This window comes from Bubalus kerabau, chromosome 9 (assembly GCF_029407905.1).
Source record: "Bubalus kerabau isolate K-KA32 ecotype Philippines breed swamp buffalo chromosome 9, PCC_UOA_SB_1v2, whole genome shotgun sequence".
NCBI lineage: Eukaryota > Metazoa > Chordata > Mammalia > Artiodactyla > Bovidae > Bubalus > Bubalus kerabau.
The window spans coordinates 91219513-91241513 of NC_073632.1; the positions used below are offsets into that span (position 1 = coordinate 91219513).

At 39.9% G+C, this 22001-nt stretch overlaps 1 protein-coding gene across 4 annotated transcripts in view; it reads right to left on the minus strand.

Moving 5' to 3' along the window:
* Positions 1-14493: 14493 nt before the first annotated feature.
* Positions 14494-22001, minus strand: part of SHPRH (SNF2 histone linker PHD RING helicase) — a 90849-nt gene continuing 83341 nt past the window's right edge. For 3 of the 4 annotated variants that reach the window (XM_055535882.1, XM_055535883.1, XM_055535885.1), the window contains 2 exons: positions 17811-17891; positions 14494-16129 (listed from right to left, as the gene is read on the minus strand). In XM_055535882.1, the coding sequence (XP_055391857.1) occupies positions 16033-16129; positions 17811-17891 (178 nt within the window). In that variant the 3' untranslated portion in view covers positions 14494-16032. Of the gene's footprint in view, positions 16130-17810; positions 17892-22001 lie in introns of those variants that run through there. The other variant, XR_008698386.1, reaches the window with a different exon arrangement.

Consider the following 22001-nt stretch of genomic DNA (forward strand, 5'->3'; position numbering starts at 1 on the left):
TAATATCACACAGCTGAGGAATCCAGGAGCTTGGATTACTTGCTCTCCATTACTCAGTTCTTAAAAACAACAACAACAAAAGTAAAGATTCAAAGGGAGATAATGTAGTTGTCTTAGAAGAGTCTTGTTTTTACATCTCACCTCTCTAGTGTCTGGTTCAGTAAGTTCAGTCTGAAGCTGAAGAAGAACGTATAGCCTGCTGCTGCTGCTGCTAAGTCGCTTCAGTCGTATCCGACTCTGTGCGACCCCATCGACGGCAGCCCACCAGGCTCTGCTGTCCCTGGGATTCTCCAGGCAAGAACACTGGAGTGGGTTGCCATTTCCTTCTCCAGTGCGTGAAAGTGAAAAGTGAAAGGGAAGTTGCTCAGTCGTGTCTGACTCCTAGCGATCCCATGGACTGCAGTCTACCAGGCTCCTCCTTCCATGGGATTTTCCAGGCAAGAGTACCGGAGTGGGATATGTATATATAATATATATAAAAAATATTACTATAAATATATATAATTATATATATAATTATATATATATTTAAGTCTACTATAAAACAATTACCCTTACAGCTGATTTCTTGAAATATCACTTTGGAAACAAACAGGGATCTACAAAGAATTATCAAAGTTATCTTTAGGAGAAAGTTAGAAATCTTGCATCGTAATAGTTTGTTTTCATTCTTCTTCAATAATAATGCCTCTGCTGTGTGTTTCATGGGACACCATCCTTTTTCTTAACAAAAAATTTGATCAAGTTCTAAAAATGTTGTTTGTTAACGGGGAAGAATTTCCAAACATAACATCATTCATTGAACAAATATTGTTTGAAGATGTTCTGCCAAATATTTTTATAAATATTGGGAATAAAGTACAAAAAATACCCCACAGAAAAATCCTGAATGAAACCTACAGTTTAGTGGAATAAAGCAAACAATTCCATCCCAGAGATTAAGTCCAGGGTTCATATCAGCTGTGCCTTAAAGTGACTGTATCCGCAGCCCGTAGAACACAACCTCATGAGAGCGGTTTCCAAACTCATGATCCACAGAAATCATGAGAGCTATAAGTTAATTATAATTTTTAAAGTCATTAAATCTTGAAGTGATTTGTTATTCACCATTAGACAACTAACAAGTTGCTTGCAACACTAATTCAGTTCAAGTATCTGCTTAGTACCTACTTTGCAAAGTGTGTGCTGTGCTCGTTCGTGTCTGACTCTGTGACCTCATGGCCTGTAGCCTGCCAGGCTCCTCTGCCCATGGAATTCTCCAGGCAAGAATACTGGAGTGGATTGTCATTCCCTTCTCCAGGGGGTCTTCCCGACCCAGGGATTGAACCCTCATCACCTATGTCTCCTGCATTGCAGACAGATACTTTTATTGCTGAACCATCAGGTAATAGCTTTGTGTTTTAAATTTGCATGATTATTTTATTCTAAGCATTATGGAGCAGCTAGAAATATATATTTTCCTCCAGGCAGTGTTTGGAAAGCAGTTTGTTAATATTAGTCGTCATCTGATATTTCTGAGATGCTACTGAGATCACTAAATGATCAGGCTTTTTCAAAAGAATGTGAATTCCTACCCAGAGAACCGAATTTTCTAGGCTGCTTGTTGAAAAGAGGTCTTCTCGGTAATAATAACACCTGAAACGTGCTTGAAATGTCCCAACAGATATTAAAAAAGAATATTTATTTGTTCCCCTCACTTTATTTTTTACAGGTTAATTCTAACTTTCAATCAATGAAACTAACATTGACTTTAGTATATTTTTATGTAGACAATAAATGTATCTGTTCCCTGTTTTCCAAGTCATTAACTGACCTGAAGGAAGTTTAACAATGCATAGTATGTGTACTTGGTTGACCATAAAATGATTGGACTTCTGCAGAGGGCCGTGGTTCCACCTGTTAAAGTGGTAGCCTCTACCACTGAGGAGAGAATGGGGCATATTGCCCTTTCAGTCCAGGATACCTATACAAGGAGGAACCCTCCTCCCCACTTTTATGTATTTCAAATAAATCCATATTAATAAAGCTGGAAATTCTTTGTAACAACAACAACAACAAAAACATCTTGGAGTTGCCACCTGAATCAAATCTTTGGAAGAGGTGATGATTTCATTGATTTCTGCATAAAACAGTGTTGCAGGTCAAAACATAATCTACTGTAGTGTGTGTTATTTAGCTGCTGATCTTAAGATAAATCTTTATACAAATTACTACAGCACAGCTAATTTGCAAGTATGTTTGAAGATTCAATGCCATCCTTTTTCTTTTTACTGGGCTTTGAAGGCACTTGTATTATGGCTTTTTGACACAATTAGACTAACATTCACTCAGGGTTTCTCCAGGGAAACCCGCATTTAAATGGTAAATGTATTTGCCCTGAGGCCCGTGACAGATCCTTATTTTACTTCCTACACTGTATTTAAAGTTGGTTCCGCAAACACTTTGAAGTGGTACTTGTTTCATTCAATGGTGATGTATTGATCCTTTTAAGTGGATGGCAGACAAATGCAGCTTTTCTTCTATTTCAATTTATCATATAACATCAGAGAACACTGAAAAGTTGCCACATCGTAATTCTGACCAACCTAAGGTCTTTATAATTAAAAAGGAGACACACCATTGAGGGGTTTCTGTAGGCATTGAACACACTGAGCAGCAGTTCTCAAAGAGTGAGACCGTTGGCCATGTGAGTGCTGTGCTAAGTTGCTTCAGTCGTGTCCAACTCTTTTGCTACTCCATGGACTGTAGCCCACCAGGCTCCTCTGTCCATGGGATTCTCCAGGCAAGAATACTGGAGTGGGTTGCCATGCCCTCCTTCAGGTGGATCTTCCCAACCCAGAGATCAAACCCAGTTCTCCCACACTGTAGGTGGATTCTTTATCGTCTGAGCTACCAGGGAAGCTAGGGCCATGAGAGTACCTGGAGGAGAAGCATCACAGACAGAGGGAACAGCCATTTCAAAGGCCCTGAGAAAGCACACTTGGCATGTTCCAGGTACAGAAAGCACTCTGAGGATGAAACAGACTCACAGGGTGTGTGGGAGACGAGAACAGGGAGGCGGCGGGGACAGATCGGACGGGGCCTGCCAGCCTTCATGACGATTAGGCTTCCTTCTGAGTGACTTGAATAACCAAGAGAATTTTGCACGGAGCTGGGACATTATCTGTCATTTATCTTCAAAGGATCACATTGGTGGCAATGTTGGGAAAAGGTTCTAAGAACCTGTCAATAACTTAGTTAAGAGCAAGTATGGTGGGGCTGGTGGCAGCTTTGGAGGTGTTGAAAAGTGGTTGGAGTCCAGATGTAGGATGAAGGTGGACTGATGGATTAGATGTGAAGGATGAGAGCAGAGAAAGGGATTAGAATGACTCTGAGAATTTTGGCTTGAGTAAGGGAAAGATGGAGTGCCATTTACTGAGATACAGAAAATAGCCAGTAGCTTTATTTTCTATCATTAGCTCACAAAACTTCCCATTAACAACTTCATGTAGTTTTTTTGAAAGTTTGGGGAAAACACTTTCCTTCTGTAAGTTTGTATTCCTTTGTATGCTCAGTCACTCAGTTGGGTCTGACTTTTTTGTGATGCTGGGGCTGTAGACTGCCAGGCTCCTTTGTCCATGGGATTTTCCAGGCAAGAATACTGGAGTGGGTTGTCATTTCCTGCTCTAGTGGACCTTCCTGACCCGGGGGTCAAACCCTGGTCTCCTGCATCTCTTACATTGGCAGGCAGAGTTTTTATCACTGAGCCACCTGAGAACATTTGTAGCCAATAATTTGGACTTGAACTCTGCGGAAGGTTCCTGGTAAAGCCTTGCATTCTACTTATAAGAGAGGCTAGTTTGTCCATGGTTTCCTATAGAATAATTGCAAGAGTGGGTGAGGATGTTAGCTTTAGTGGCTCAGTGATGCTCATAAAAGGAAGGAGAGAGGGAGGAAAGAAGGAAAGCAGGAAGGAAGGAAGGAGGGAAGGAAGGGAGAAGGAAAGGAGGAAGGAAAGAAAGGAAGCATTTAACCCTAGAGACATCAGGTATATGTATGATCCTCTTGAGGTTGGTGAAGACTTTTTAGTGGGAAAACTAACATCATAGTGATAGTACATTGATATGACATATTTAAATATGTGAGCAGATGTCATCCATACTATAGTTTCAGAACGTAGTAAATTCACATTTAAAACTCTTGAAGTACAATGTATCAGAACTTACATGATTATATCCTTCTTTCTTAGATGATTTATTGACAGGCTAGAAGGACAATGAAGGTGATTTCTGCTATGCCAAGTTGGTGCCCATAATGATAAAGACATCGAGTGTATTTTCAAATTCTCTGCCAGTGGACAGCAAATCTTTTACTACACAGCAAAGTAGATTATACAATTACATTTCAATTGCTTTCAAATGTTTCCATTTATAAGTGTCCAAAGGTGTCCAAGGGCAGTCTTTTACTATAATACAAATATAAATTTTTTTTTCCTGTGGCTCTCTGTTGGCATTTCAGCATCAGATTCAGATTTTAGAGCAAACTATGACAATCTTCCAAATAAACTTGGCAAAGAATATGGTCACTTACATACACAATATTCTGAATATTTCAAACCACCTGAGCTTATACTAGTGAAGTAAAAGTCCAATATATGGAACTTCCCTTTTAATATATGGTCTATGTTATTACCATAGAAAATGATAAGTCTTTCTAGACTTGCCAGTGGTTCTAAATTTTGCACCCCCAGGAGATACTTGGTTATGTCTGGAAACATTTTTGGTTGTCATCATTTTGGGGGTGGGGTGGGCTAATAGCATCTAGTGAGTAGAGACTAGGGATATGACTAAACAGCTTATTGTGCACAGGAGAGTCAGCCCAGGAAAGAATCATTGAGTCCAAAATGTCAGTAATGCTGAGGTTGAGAATCCCTGGCTTATGCCATTGCTCATAGCTCATTCCATAGCTCACAACACAATTGCAGTCCTTTAGCTGAGCCTTACGTTTCTATTGTTCAGCTCAATATCTGGCACTATGTCTGCCAAGTGCCATTGGCACTATGTCGCATTTCTCGGATGGCAAGAACACACTACTTTGAGGTTACATGGTTTACAGTCATTAGCTGAGTTGAAAGACCATTTGATTTTTCATTAGAAACTGGCAAGTGTACCAGATTAGGGCTTTACCAAGAAAATCATGGGGCTTCCCAGGTTCAGTGGTAAAGAATCTGCCTGCAATACAGGAGACAAGATGTGAGTTTGATTCTTGGGTTGGGAGGATCCCCTGGAGAAGGAAATGGCAACCCACTCCAGTATTCTTGCCTGGGAAATCCCATGGACAGAGGAGCCTGGCGGACTATATTCCATGGGGTCACAAAAAGAGTAGGACATGATGTAGGGACTAAAACAATGACAGAAGAATATCATGAGGGTTAAAGAGATTTTGAAAGATAATAGCCACCTTTATTTCACTTCTAAGAACTTTATCTATGCCTTTGTTAGCCATTCTAGTCCCAAGGCTATCTCTTCACTTGAGTGTCAAGTACAGCTAACAATTTGAGATGGCTACACACACACACACACACACGATTTTAACTGTGGCTGCCAGATATCAATGAGATTCACAGGCCCCTGGTACGATATTCTTGACGATGTGTGCCTGATATTTTGTAGACCATCTGTCTCATTTTAATCGAGAATACACTCTGCCAAAGGTTTTGCATGCCAAATGACTTTTTAAAAAATCTTGTGCTGTGTTAAAAAATGTTTTAAAATATTTTTATTGAGGTAAAATTCACACACCATAAAACCCAGCCATTTAAAGTGTACTATTCAATTTTTAAAGTACACTCACAGAATTGTGCAGCTATCACTACAATCTAAGTTTAAAACTTAGAATCTTCATCCTCCCATAGAGAAACCTCGTAACTATTAGCAATCTCTCCACATACCCCAGCACCCTCAGACCTAGGCAACCAGTAATGAATTTTTTAACTCTATATTTGGGCTATTCTAGACAATGGCACCCCACTCCAGTACCCTTGCCTGGAAAATCCCATGGAAGGAGGAGCCTGGAAGGCTGCAGTCCTTGGGGTCGCTGAGAGTCGGACACGACTGAGCGACTTCACTTTCACTTTTCACTTTGATTCATTGGAGATGGAAATGGCAACCCACTCCAGTGTTCTTGCCTGGAGAATCCCAGGGATGGGGGAGCCTGGTAGGCTGCCATCTATGGGGTCGCACAGAGTCGGACACGATTGAAGCGACTTAGCAGCAGCAGACATTTCATATAAATAGAAGCACATAGTATTTTACTACTGGTTTCTTTCACTCAGAATGTTTTCAAGATTCATCCTTTAATAGTATGTATCAGGGATTTTTTTCTTGAGTCTAAATAATGTTCCATTGTATATTTACAATATTTTGTTTATCCATTTGTCATTCGATAGGTATTTGTATTGTTTCTACTTTTGTGTTGTAAATAATGCTGACACGAACAAGTTTTAGGGTGGGACCACGATTCGACATGACTTGTGTCCTTATAAAGAGAGACACCAAGGGTATATGAGTGGGTTTCCCAGTTGGCTCAGTGGTAAAGAATCTGCCTACAAATTCAGGAGCTGTGGGAGATGTGGGTTCAATCCCTGGGTGGGGAAGATCCCCTGGAGAAGGAAACAAAAACCCACTCCAGTATTTTTGCCTGGAGAATCCCATGGACAGAGGAGCCTGGTGGGCTACAGTCTTTGGGGTTGCAAAGAGGCGGACATGACTGAATGATGTGCAGGCACACAGGGTGTATGTACACAGAGGAGAGACCGTGGGAGGATACCCTGATCTTCCAACTTCTAGCCTCCAGAACGGTGAGAAATAAATGTATGTGTTTTAAGGCAACCAGTCTGTGGTATTTTGTTATGGAAGCCCTAGATGGCTAATATGCCTAGGAGTGGAATTTCTGGGTCATGTCTGGAGAAGGAAACGGCAACCCACTCCAGTATTCATGCCTGGAAAATCCCATGGACCGAGGAGCCTGGTGGACTACAATCCATGGGGTCGCAAAGAGTCAGACACGACTGAGCGACTTCTGTGTGTGTGTCTGTGTGTGGTAACTCTATGTTTAGCAATGCGCAGAACTGCCAAATTATCCACAAGCAGGTCTTCATATGAATGTGTTTTGTTTTTAGTAAACACACAGGAGTGGCAGAGCTGAAAGTATTATGTTTAACTTTTTAAGAAATGGACAAACGGTTTTCCAAAGAGACTGTGCCATTTTACATTCCCACCAGCAGTGTGTGCAAGTTCCAACTTTCCATTTCCGTGCCCAAACTTGTCATTGTCTGTTTTGATTATAGTCATCCCAGTGGGTGTGAAATGGTACTTCATTATGTGTTTCTTTTTTTTCCCCACAGGGTTTACTTATTTGTGTGAGTCTTTTTTTCCCCATAGGATTTATTTATTTTTTGAGCCCTTTTAGGTTCATAGCAACATTGAGCAGAAAGTACAGTGTTCCCAGGAAACTCCCATCCATGTCTACCCCACCTCAACTCTCCCACTTATCAATATCACATGTCAGAGTGGTAAACTTGCAATTTATTACAATTGATGAAACCTATTTTGTCACATCATTATCACCCAGGGTCCGCAGTTTATATTCGTTTCACTCTTGGTGGTGTAGGCAATGTAAAATAACATGCATCCACCGTTGTAGTTGTCCTATGGAATTGTTTCACCGCTCTCAAAGTCCTCTGTGCTCTGCTTACTCATTCCTCTCCCCTCCCCCAACCTCTTCACTAGGGTTTTGATGGTTTTTATGTTTTCCTAGTGACTAATGTCGTTCATCATCTTTCCATGTGCTTATGGCTTTTCTTTCTCAGAGGGGAGATACAGGTCAAGTTGTACAAACTGTCAGTTATAAGCATGTACAGTATGATGGCTGTAGTTCCGTGTCTCTACATCTGCCTGTGTTCACAGGTGCATTCCTTACCCCTAGCGTCAGCTGGGCAGCCCCGTTAGTGATATAATGTTGTGCCAATATGAAATATACATAGTATTTTTAAAAGTAATTTTATAGAACTTTTAGATTTATTAAGGTTTTGGTATCTTCGTTTTGAAACAAAACATGTCTATTAAAAATTCCTTTGCCTATTTAAAAATTAGATTGTCTTATTACTGAATATCAGTGCTTTTTAATTTTTTTAATATCAGTGCTTTTTAAAGGTCCAGTTTGCCTCTAACTGAAAAGGAAAATGATCCACTATTTCGTCTAGTATGAGAGAAACACTATAGTGTGTTATCCTGAACGGTGGTCTTCTGAGCAGGTTTCACTGTTCCTTCATGTCTGGGATCCACTGACTGTCAAAGTAGTTGACTTGTGATTTCAGGGCAAAGGCACCACTTTTCTTGGCAGCTGGACTCATAGGAGTCCAGAAGAAACAAATAGCTTTAGGCAATTTTCAATAAATCGTATGTAATAGTGTAACAGTTTCTGATATCACAATCAGAGAATAGAATCAAACAGCACATCTTACTATTAAATATGAAACACACAGGAAAAGCACAGCTAGAGGAAAAGTGTTAAATGATTTTAATGTTCATCAGCTTGTTCTCTTTATCAGACAGGATGTTTGCCGACTTTGGTAACCCACAAAACTCTCCTCTAGGGTGAACAGTGTTTATCAGTTATTCCAACCAATTAAATTCAGCAACTATTAACTGTACCATTGGAAAAAACCCTGATGTTGGGAAAGATTGAGGGTAGGAGGAGAAGGGGGCAACAGAAGATGAGATGGTTGGATGGCATCATCAACTCAATGGACATGAGTTGGGGCAAATTCTGGGAGATAGGGATGGACAGGGAGGCCAGTCGTGCTACAGTCCATGGGGCTACAAAGAGTTAGACATGGCTGAGCAACTAAAAAACAACAGCAAAAGTTTACTGCACACCCAACAACAAACATTTAATGCCTTTTCTACTGAATTCATTGAGTTGCTTGATGTTTTTAATAAGAAATAGATGCATTCTATGTTTACTCACTTTTTAGAAAAGGAAATAGCAGCCTCCCTTTTTTGGTATTTATTATTCATTTGGCTAAAGAGATTCTGGAACTTAGCACTGAATATTTTGGCAGAAAGAAAATCTAAAATGGAAAATGCCATGGTGATTTAACTACCGGATTTAAAAGAGCCTTAAAGTTCACTTGTACTTAAAAACTTTCAGAAATTATTTCACTAACTCCTTTTGAGAACTCATGTTGTGTTCAAAATTTCCTTTCTCCACGGAGAATCAATGTCGTAATGGATGCTTCAGGCCTGTTCTCTGACTTCAGTAAACCAGCTCCTCCCTGCCGGTATCTTATAAGGATGAAATTCTTCACCACAACTATTTTACCTTATAACATGAGTAGCTCCCATGTTCACTTACATAGGTGACATGTGACTGCCATATAAATGGATGGGAATAAAGGTGTTGGTCTGCATATTAAATAAGAGGAAGCTTAATTCATCTTTTATAAAAAACCCTCCACTCTGAATGAGTTCCAATATCTTCTTTCCACACCTTAATGGACCTCCTTGCCGATCCCTGGAATGTGTTCATGGGAGTCCACTTACTGAGCCAATGATACTCATGAACTATCCTTTCTTTGGGGTGCAATCTTTATTCTTTAAATGTTTAAGTCACAGTTAAACAGTTTTGAGTATATATATTTTTAGAAACATTACAATGGTATTCAAAAGTGGTAGCATAAACCGTATCACCCATTTGTTTCTCCAAGGATAGTCTGGATCAAGAGTTCAACCAGAGAAACAAAACCTGTTGGAGATACATATTCAAGGATTTATTAGAAGGCACTGGCTGATGTGATTGTGGAGGCTGGCTAGGTAAGTCTGAAGTCCAGAGGGAAGGCCATCAGGAAGGACAGGCTGGAACTCTAAGGCATGAGCTGAAGTTGCTGTCCATGGGTAGAATTTCTCCTGCGAAGTCTCATGTCTGCTTGGAAAGACTCTCAACTGATTAAATCAAGCCTTCCCAGCTCATCTAGAATAATTTCCTTTAAAGCCAGCCGATTATGGACACTACCTGTCTACGAAAACATTTCACAGCCACACAGTATCTGATCAGTTGAGACTGCAGCCTGGACAAAATGACTCGTAAATATGACCATCACAGGTGACAGTAATTTCTGTGGTCATGGGGCAGTCACAGAATATCACTTGTTTACATTCATGTGGACACAACTTTCAAAAGCTGTTACATGCAACCTCTATCATTTCAGTTCTTTTTTTTTAAACAAAGTATAAGATATAAAATTAAATGGAACTCTTTGTTTTATAGTCTACTAGACTTGCAAACACTGCTGCCTCTGCGTGGACAGACTTCTTCCTACAATAGGCCTTTGCCCATGATCAACAAAATTGTGTATACAGCAACTTACAATGTGGCCAGAAAAATTTGCCCATTTCCTGCCTTGCTCCTGCTGAGAAGACACTGGAGTTAATTTAAAAATAGGCTATTAGAGTTTTCAAAATTTTTGGTCTCAGGATCTTTAGGTGCATCAAAATTATTGAGGACTCTGAAGAGCTTTTGTTTATATGGGTTATACTTGTCAGGTTGCTTTGCTTTGCTTTGCTTGCCTGCTCAGTCATGTCTGACTCTGCGACTCCATGGACTGTAGCCCACCAGGCTTCTCTGTTCATGGGATTATCCTGGGAAGAATACTGGAGTGGGTTCCTCCTCCAGGGGATCTGCCTAACCCAGGCATAGAATCCTAGTCTCCTATGGCTCCTGCATTGGCAGGCGGATTCTTTACCACCTAAGCCACCTGGGAAGCCGGTTTGGTCTGCTACAAAACTCCCTCCAGGGACCTGAAGACTGTACACAGAGGGACTTCCCCTCTGAAGCTCATGTGGGGAAACTCTTCCTCTTTCTAAGGAAATCTGGGGACAAATGTCTGCTCCCCAAGGCACTGGAAGGATCAGTCATCAGAACTGTGAAGCAGAGAAATCACAGATGTGAAAAGATCCCATGTGCTGAAAATAGGTTCTTGCTCAAAATTGTGTTTTGAATAGGCTCTATTGAGGGTTTGAAACATAAGAGCAGGTTTACTAGGAGACAAAGATACCACAGGGGTTTGGAGATTAAGCTCTTTAAGGCTGAAGGGATGGAATATCTGAATGGCAGAAAGAAAGAGTTACTGAATAATTTAGTCATCCGTACAAAGAATTGTTACACAGGTAATGGAGCTTAAATTTTATTTCTGTTTTGCAAGGAAAAACCATAAGCTGTAGTACGAAAGATTTGGTTCCAATGTAACAGTTTTCATGAACAAAATCAGTCTTGAGAGTCACTGATATTAAATAATGGAATAGGGTTCAACGGATGGTACAGGACCTTCAAAGATAAAGTATGCAGGGCTCTGAAAGGCTGACTGAAGGCAAAGGAAAGTTGGAGATGTCAACTTTGGTCCTGGCCAACTTCTGCTATTTTCTGTATATGGTAGTCTGTTAACTCAGAGGCAACACCACATACCCACTGTGAGAACTGAGTTCCCTTTGTGGTTTATCCATTACTCCTTCCTTTAAAGGAAGCCTCACAAGTGGTTCATATTCAACCCTTATGTGTGACAGCATTTATGTGAAATTCACAACGCAAGGAAGGTACACAGAAATTCTTGTACATTATATAAAATGTAGAGCTGACTGATCCCACTTTGAAGAAGCATTATAGAAGATTAGATTTTCTTTACCAGAGTAGACAGGTTTAAAACATATTGCTTGTACTGTTTCATTTTAGTAGCATGTCATTTTTATATTGCTATGCCAGTAAGAAATTAAGAAATACCATATAATTGTGGGATTGTTTAAATTCTATAAAAATTGAAAGATACTTTTTATTCAGCTTAACAAGGCCTGAGCTCTTTTAGCACAGGTGATTTTTGCATTTCTCAAAGATTATCTTATAGTTTAATAAACATAAAAAAACTCAAGCACAACTAAATATTGGGAGAACTTATAAAGGAGAGCACAAGATTTAAAAGACATCATTTGTTTGTCTACTTAACAGGGTAACTTGGGTTGATGATTAATCTTGCATTGTTAAATTCAAATCCTAAATATTTTGACAAATTCTGTCAAGTTTGATAACTATTTGTAAAGAATTTGTGGTTGTATGTTGAATTATCATGTAGAGAGTTTTAAGTTTATTAATACAGTATAAAAGGCACCAATCCCTAACAAGCTATCTCTAAAACATGGGCCATTCTGCTGAGATCACAAAGAGAAAAGCTGAAGCTGCAATAAATATGGTAAAGCTACCCGAGTTTGAAGCAAGAGACTAAGGAATTAGGTGTATTTCACATTATAGGGCTTCATTTTATATATATGTCTTTTCAGTCCTAGTAAGGTTACTTGGATTCATTTGAGAGAGATGCAGGGCTTTCCTGGTGGCTCATTGGGTAAAGAATCCACCTGGCGATGCAGGAGACTCGGGTTTGATCCCTGACCTGGGAAGATTCCACATGCTGTGAAGCAACTAAGCCTGTGAACCACAAGTATTGAGCCTGTGCTCTACAGCACAGGGTGAGCCCATGTGCTGCAGCTACTGAAGCTGGTATGCCCTCGAGCCCATGCTCCACAACAACAGAAGCCACTGCAAGAAGCTTGTACACTGCAACCAAAGAGCAGCCCCCAGCTCACCGCAACTAGAGAAAAAGCCCATGTAGCAACAAAGATCCAGCACAACCAAAAATAAATAAATAAATAATAAAAAAAGAGACATACAGTCCCAGTAACACTTCAGCTCACTAAGGACTTGAATTACCTTATTATTTTCCCTTTATGGTTCATTAATAAAGTACTCATTTAAGAACAACTATTTTTAAGTATGGTGACATTTCAGAAAATATAAAAAGACAGGAGGGAAAAAAAAAAGCCCTTTGTTTGCAGCCAAGATGTGGAGACTAGATTGGAATTTATTTTGAACAATTATTTGGGAGAACTGTCACAACTATAAGAAATGCTGGACTGGATGAAGCACAAGCTGGAATCAAGATTGCTGGGAGAAATATCAATAACCTCAGATATGTAGATGACACCACCCTTATGGCAGAAAGTGAAGAGTCTCTTGAGGAAAGTGAAAAAGTTAGCTTAAAACTCAACATTCAGAAAACTAAGATCATGGCATTCGGTCCCATCACTTCATGGCAAATAGATGGGGAAACAGTGAGAGACTTTTTTCCTGGGCTCCAAAATCACTGCAGATGGTGACTGCAGCCATGAAATTAAAAGATGCTTGCTCCTTGGAAGAAAGCTATGACCAATCTAGACAGCTTATTAAAAAGTAGAGACATTACTTTGCCAAAAAAGGTCTGTCTAGTCAAAGCTATGGTATTTCCAGTAGTCACATATGGATGTGAGAGTTGGACTATAAAGAAAGCTGAGTGCTTAACAACTGATGCTTTTGAACTGTGGTGTTGGAGAAGACTCTTGCGAGTCCCTTGGACTGCAAGGAGATCCAACCAGTCCATCCTAAAGGAAATCAGTCCTGAATTCATTGGAAGGACTGGTGCTGAAGCTGAAATTCCAATACTTTGGCTACCTGATGCGAAGAACTGACTCATTTGAAAAGACCCTGATGCTGGGAAAGACTGAAGACAGGAGGAAAAGGGGACAACAGAGGATGAGATGGTTGGATGGCATCACCGACTCAATGGACATGAGTTTGAGTAAACTCTGGGAGTTGGTGATGGACAGGGAGGCCTGGAGTGCTGCAGTCCATGGGGTTGCAAAGAGTCAGACATGACTGAGTGACTGAACTGTCAGAACTATTTTGAAGAAAGAATGTCTATAAAATATAGGGTTCTGTGGTTTAAACAATTTTGACACCTTTTGTTGAAAGACCAAAACAAACAAAAAATGAAAACCCGGCAGTATGTTCTATGGATCAGAAATTTAATAAATGCCCGAATTTCAATTTACACTAAAATATTTATTTAATTGATGACATTTTACAGAAATAAATAAGAGCCGTTTTTCTCTAATACAGATAGGTATATTTATCTATTTATATTTTTATATTTCTCTTTATACAAAATTGAAGCATTATCAAATTACTTTCCCTAAAACTGTAGCGCAAAAAAGAATACTAGGAAACAGAAAGAAATACTGAAACATGTTCATCATTAAATTAGAACCAAGGGCCTTCTGAATTGCAGCAAGTTATGATTTAGAGAAAGAACATGAGATTTGGAGCCAAGGGACCTGGGCTCCACTGTTTACTTGCTATGTGTCATAGGCATATTTCTCAGTATTTCTGAATCTCACTTCTCCACTTTTAAAACAGGAATGTTATAAATTTCATCAACTTCACAGGACTGGTGGGCAAATTAACACATAAATGTATAGGAAAGCTCTTTATAACACGTAAAGAGCTACAAAAATAATAGTTTTGTCTAATTTCATATAAAAGAATCAATGCATATCTTCCTTCAACTGAAGAATAAGCACCAAAAGTGTGTGTGTGTTTTCTTCAGTTGGATTATGTCACTCTATAAACCAGAATAAGAAAATGCACCTTAACTAAGCACCAAAGCCTCTTGGACAAATGAGATCCAGGGTAAATTCCTGTTAGTTTTCTGGACAACTAAGTAGGAGTTAATGAGTCCTGAGGGTCATTTGAAACTCTGAAGGCTCAAAGAAAATAAATCAAGAACATTTGTATTACATCAAATGGCAAGGATACAACAAGCTATTCCTTATTTAACAATTTCAAAGTCCATTAATTCTTCACAGAAGAAACACTGGGTTATTATCACTTGCAATTATTTGCTTCTGTGAATATGACATTCTCTTGTTACAAAGATCAAATGCTAATCCTTGAGGGAAGTACTAGTGGAATGAAATAACAAACCCTATCATAAATTTAGATATTAGTGGCTAAAAAGTCTAGTTACACAAGAACATAGGAAAGAAAAAGAATCTAAGACATTAGTATGTAATAATGGTAAAAAAAAAAAAACAAAAACAAAACCCTGCCATATTGCTATAATCATAAGAACTGAAATTATACACACTGCAATATTTACAGATCAATCTTAAAATGTAAACATTTAGTAACACAAATTAAAAGTAGAGAAAACAGATAATTTTAATTAAACATTAATACACTTAATAAAACTACATTTACACTGATAATATTTAACATATAATAGAAATACTTAAAGTGTTCAGTGTTTCAATTTTTAGTAGCAAGATACAGAGAAAAGAAGTAATTGTCTAATATTAACTTACTGTTGGAGCTACATTACTCTGAAGTTACTATTTATGCAGTTACAGTCTATAACTACTCAAAGAACTGGGAGCTAATATAATTCACCAACTTTTAAAAATATTACTAATAAGATATTGGTGAATCCTGTGCTAAAGATACTGAAGGCTCTTCCAAAAATGAGATCTATGTTGGTTGACTATACCGAGTCATATAAAACTAGAATAGTTGAGTTACTCTCTTATTCTAACTTCTTTTTAAGACTGATCTTATCAAAAGAAAAGTACACAATACCTCTCTTAATTCCCTCAGATAGAGATATTCTTTGGAATAAAAATAAGTATTTTTGTGTGTGTGCACGTGTGCAGTTGCTCAGTGGTATTCAACTCTTTTGTGACCACTGTGGACTATAGCCAGCCAGGCTCCTCTGTCCATGGGATTCTCCAGGCAAGAATACTGGAGTGGGTTGCCATTTCCTCCTCCAGGGGATCTTCCTCACCCAGGGATCAAACCCATGTTTCCTGCATTGGCAGGTGGATTCTTCATCACTGTGTCACCTGGGGAGCCCAAACATTTTATTAGGAGTGTAAAATTAAGGATCTTGATAGCTATTGTGGAAATAGTATATTGAAAAGGACTCAAAAACTACTGGACTGTACAACCAAAAAAGCGATGAATTCATTCAACTAAGAACAGTGTTTACTGACATCTACTGGATTGTTTTACTTATAACTTTATTCTATAAACTATGAAAAACTTAAAATACACTAAAGTCTGGACTGAATCAAGTGTACTTCATTCAAGGTCTTCGGTGTCTTTGGTAAACAGGTCTGCCAGGTCAGCCACGGTCAAGACGGAGGCCTCGGAATGCTTTGCAGAAGGGTTCGTGTGACTGCAGGATTTTTCCAAGTGAGCAAAATCAGAAAGAAACCCCAAGAAATAAATTATTATGTTTGTCTTTATATACTGTTTTGGTCTCATAATAATGTAAGACATAAGAAAATATTAATATTATATTTTTAATATAAGAGTATGTTCCTAAGTTTTTGTAATTGAGTTATAAGAAACTCCTAGAAGATGATGGGATCATTATTATAACTTGTTAAAATTAGGAAAGATTTCTATATAGCATTCTCAAACTTTGCCATAAAATGTTTTCCTCTGTACACTTAATAAACAAAACTCCTTGCCAACTACTGCTAAGGCTTTCACCTTACAACTTGACTTCTTAGTATCCAAAGTTAATTTATTTCAAGAAAAATTCAAGCTGCTATTTTTATTGAGGCAGCTTAAATATAATCACTGAATTCTGTTATATTTGGAAATACCACCAAGAAAAAGCCTTCATGTTTGAGGCAAAAAGCTTTTGTGGCAGCCTCTTTTCCACAGACCACCAATGAAAGAGAATTTCTGGTTTCCAATGGCTGCTTTACTGTGCAAAGTACTAATACCTCTGCAGAAACCATCCCTTCCAAGGCAATCATCTCTTCTGAGTTTATCTTCCAATCACATCTATCTCACCAGAATTTAGTTAGGCATTAGTTTATGTTTCAAGAAAACATATATTGAAAGAAAATATATTAGGAAGTAAATGTTAGGAAGTTTTATGATTCCAAAATTAAGTTTTTAAAATTAAGGCTGTTTTAGTCTTCCTGCTTCTGCTCTGCCTGTAAGAGTAATAATACAATTACCAGCCTAGTTTTAAGTCCACACCTTTTAACTTGCATGTAACCAACAAGTGTGCTGTAAGTTTCATGTTACAGATTTCAGACCAAGGCTTTTAGGTTGGGCATAAAGAGAGATTTCATTTAAAAAGTAATCCAGCGTGGCAAGGAAATGTAGGAGAGTTCTCCCAAAGCCCTCCGCTGGCAAAATATATATGGGTGGTTGAAAGTATAACAGCTCTGAAATAAAGTTTCTTTAACAGTAGAATCACTTAAATATTTTTTTATGTATTGGCTGTTGTTCTTCAGTCTCTAAGTCATGTCCAGCTCTTTGGGACTCCATGGACTGCAGCACTCCAGGCTTCCCTGTCCTTCACTATCTCCCCGAGTTTGCTCGAACTTATAATCCCTATTAATAAATTAAGTCAAATATAGAATGCCTGGAGTATTAGCTGGGAAATTTTAGATAGGTAAAATGTCATACCTTGCTCTATAAAAGTATTTGCTGCTGCTGCTGCTGCTAAGTCGCTTCAGTCGTGTCTGACTCTGTGTGACCCCATAGACGGCAGCCCACCAGCCTCCCCTGTCCCTGGGATTCTCCAGGCAAGAACACTGGAGTGGGTTGCCATTTCCTTCCCCAATGCATGAAAGTGAAAAGTGAAAGTGAAGTCTCTCAGTCGTGCCTGACTCTTAGCGACCCCATGGACTGCAGCCCACCAGGCTCCTCCATCCATGGGATTTTCCAGGCAAGTGTACTGGAGTGGGGTGCCACTGCCTTCTCCGAAAAGTATTTGCACTTACATCTTTTGGTTGACTAAGTGATCATCTAGGTGAAGAAGTTCTACACACTTACAACCTTATATGAACAGGAAAACTTCTGCCATCCACTTGAAGTGAACTGTTACCTACCTCCTTTCAGCAGTTTTCAGCATTGCTTGCATTCTTTCTTCTATTGTCGCTTTTATTAAGAATCTGTGTACAATAGTGGGTCTAGAAGGTACATAACAGTGATAAGTTTAAAAACACCTGTAGAACAGTTTAGAATGAATAAACTTCATATATTACATGCTATATTTATCAGTCAGTATCTGCTGTGGCAGGTACTAAGCCAGGTGCTGGGGTGAGGGGGTTTGGTCAACAGTGAATACAACAAACTAATCTCAATGAACCGATATCTACAGTATCTACTGAGGGAAGACGTAATAAAAACACACTATGTAAGACATTTTCAGGTATAGACAAGGTCATGAGGAGGCTGACATATGACCTGAAACATGACTGTTGAGAATAGGTGGCTATAAGCAGAGGAGGAGAGGGAGGAGCAAGCTGACAGAAGCAGCAGTAAATCAATGCGAAGTCCGAGCACAAGCTTCAAAAGTCTGAGGGGCAGAAAGAAGGCTAGCAGGGACAAAGCATACAGCGAGGGGGACGGAGGTTGGATTCCCTTCCTGCCCAGCCACCTGCAGGGTGGCTTAATCCTCCTTACCCTGCCCCTAACATAGCATACGTATTTATTATGTTTATTGTTTACCATTTGTCTCTACTGATCCCCTACAACTAGTATTTAAGCTAGGTAAGGGCATCTCAAGTACTAAGAACAGTGCTTGGCATACAGAAGGAGTTCAATAAAAATTTACTGAATGAACAATGTGGATACTGTTGGAGGTAGACAGTTCAAGTTGGTGATGGAAAGATGAGTTACTTTTCCTCTGTAGTTGTTTTCCTTTTTCTCCCTCAACAAGGAGGAACAGAGAGAGACTGCAGATCCTCTCGTTAGAAAGCAGAAAAATCTATATACTAGGGAAGCAAAGTAGGATTGTTAAACAGTGTTGAGTGGCCTTTATAGACCTGTGATCTTACATCTGAGATAAGCCCACTGTATGTTTTAGAAAACAATTAGATAAGAAGTCAGTGTTTAAAAATATAAGACAAGGCAAAAACAAACAAGGACCACTCTGGTGGTCCAGTGATTAAGACTCTGCACTTCCATATCAGGGGGCATGGGTTTGCTCCCTGGTCAGGGTACTAAGATAACATGCAGTGTGTTATGGCCCCAAACCAAACACCACCACCCCAGTTCCCCACAAAAACCCAAATCAAACAAAGAAAAAAACCCAGTAAGACATAACTACACCGGCACACTAAGCGCGGCGGAGAGGAGCTATCCCGCGACCGAGAGGAGCTATCCCGCGTCCGAGGTCGGGGCCCGACAAGAGGAGTTACCCCGCATCCGAGGTCAGGGGCCGAGGTGGGGAGGAGCTACCCCACGCCCCCAAGCCCAAGGCCAGGGCGGCGGCTGGAAGGACCAACCCCATGTCCAAGGAGCTGTGGCTTCGCGGGCGCAGGAGGGCCAGGAGGAGCTATCCCACGTTGAAGGTCAGGAAGGGCGGCAGTGGGGAGATACCCCTCGTCCAAGGTAAGGAGCAATGGTGCACTTTGCTGGAGCAGCCGTGAAGAGATACCCCACGCCCAAGGTAAGAGAAGCCTAAGTAAGATGGTAGGTGTTGCGAGAGGGCATCAGAGAGCAGACACACTGAAACCATACTCACAGAAAACTAGTCAGTCTAATCACACTAGGACCACAGCCTTGTCTAACTCAATGAAACTAAGCCATGCCCATGGGGCAACCCAAGATGGGCGGGTCATGGTGGAGAGATTTGACAGAATGTGGTCCACTGGAGAAGGGAATGGCAAACGACTTCAGTATTCTTGCCTTGAGAACCCCATGAACAGTATGAAAAGGCAAAATGCTAGGATACTGAAAGAGGAACTCCCCAGGTCAGTAGGTGCCCAATATGCTACTGGAGATCAGTGGAGAAATAACTCCAGAAAGAATGAAGGGATGGAGCCAAAGCAAAAAGAATACCCAGCTGTGGATGTGACTGGTGATAGAAGCAAGGTCCAATGCTGTAAAGAGCAATATTGCATAGGAACCTGGAATGTCAGGTCCATGAATCAAGGCAAATTGGAAGTGGTCAAACAAGAGATGGCGAGAATGAATGTCGACATTCTAGGAATCAGTGAACTAAAATGGACTGGAATGGGTGAATTTAACTCAGATGACCATTATATCTACTACTGTGGGCAGGAATCCCTTAGAAGAAATGGAGTAGCCATCATGGTCAACAAAAGAGTCTGAAATGCAGTACTTGGATGCAATCTCAAAAATGACAGAATGATCTCTGTTCATTTCCAAGGCAAACCATTCAATATCACAGTAATCCAAGTCTATGCCCCAACCAGTAACGCTGAAGAAGCTGAAGTTGAACGGTTCTATGAAGACCTACAAGACCTTCTAGAACTAACACCCCAAAAAGATGTCCGTTTCATTATAGGGGACTGGAATGCAAAAGTAGGAAGTCAAGAAACACCTGGAGTAACAGGCAAATTTGGCCTTGGAATACGGAATGAAGCAGGGCAAAGACTAATAAGAGTTTTGCCAAGAAAATGCACTGGTCATAACAAACACCCTCTTCCAACAACACAGGAGAAGACTCTACATATGGACATCACCAGATGGTCAAACGGAAATCAGATTGATTATATTCTTTGCAGCCAAAGATGGAGAAGCTCTATACAGTCAGCAAAAACAAGACTGGGAGCTGACTGTGGCTCAGATCATGAACTCCTTATTGCCAAATTCAGACTTAAATTGAAGAAAGCAGGGAAAACCACTTGACCATTCAGGTATGACCTAAATCGAATCCCTTATGATTATACAGTGGAAGTGAGAAATAGATTTAAGGGCCTAGCTCTGATAGATAGAGTGCCTGATGAACTATGGAATGAGGTTTGTGACATTGTACAGGAGACAGGGATCAAGACCATCCCCATGGAAAAGAAATGCAAAAAAGCAAAATGGCTGTCTGGGGAGGCCTTACAAATAGCTGTGAAAAGAAGAGAAGCAAAAAGCAAAGGAGAAAAGGAAAGATATAAGCATCTGAATGCAGAGTTCCAAAGAATAGCAAGAAGAGATAAGAAAGCCTTCCTCAGCGATCAATGCAAAGAAATAGAGGAAAACAACACAATGGGAAAGACTAGAGATCTCTTAAGAAAATTAGAGATATCAAGGGAACATTTCATGCAAAGATGGGCTCGATAAAGGACAGAAATGGTATGGACCTAACAGAAGCAGAAGATATTAAGAAGAGGTGGCAAGAATACACAGAAGAACTGTACAAAAAAGATCTTCACGACCCAGATAATCACAATGGTGTGATCACTGACCTAGAGCCAGACATCCTGGAATGTGAAATCAAGTGGGCCTTACAAAGCATCACTACGAACAAAGCTAGTGGAGGTGATGGAATTCCAGTGGAGCTATTTCAAATCCTAAAAGATGATGCTGTGAAAGTGCTGCACTCAATATGCCAGCAAATTTGGAAAACTCAGCAGTGGCCACAGGACTGGAAAAGGTCAGTTTTCATTCCAATCCCAAAGAAAGGCAATGCCAAAGAATGCTCAAACTACCGCACAATTGCACTCATCTCACACGCTAGGAAAGTAATGCTCAAAATTCTCCAAGCCAAGCTTCAGCAATATGTGAACCGTGAACTTCCTGATGTTCAAGCTGGTTTTAGAAAAGGCAGAGGAACCAGAGATCAAATTGCCAACATCTGCTGGATCATGGAAAAAGCAAGAGAGTTCCAGAAAAACATCTATTTCTGCTTTATTGACTATGACAAAGCCTTTGACTGTATAGATCACAACAAACTGTGGAAAATTCTGAAAGAGATGGGAATACCAGACCACCTGACCTGCCTCTTGAGAAGTCTGTATGCAGGTCAGGAAGCAACAGTTAGAACTGGACATGGAACAACAGACTGGTTCCAAATAGGAAAAGCAGTATGTCAAGGCTGTATATTGTCACCCTGCTTATTTAACTTCTATGCAGAGTACATCATGAGAAATGCTGGACTGGAAGAAACACACGCTGGAATCAAGATTGCCAGGAGAAATATCAATAACCTCAGATAGGCAGATGACACCACCCTTATGGCAGAAAGTGAAGAGGAACTAAAAAGCCTCATGATGAAAATGAAAGTGGAGAGTGAAAAAGTTGGCTTAAAGCTCAACATTCAGAAAACTAAGATCATGGCA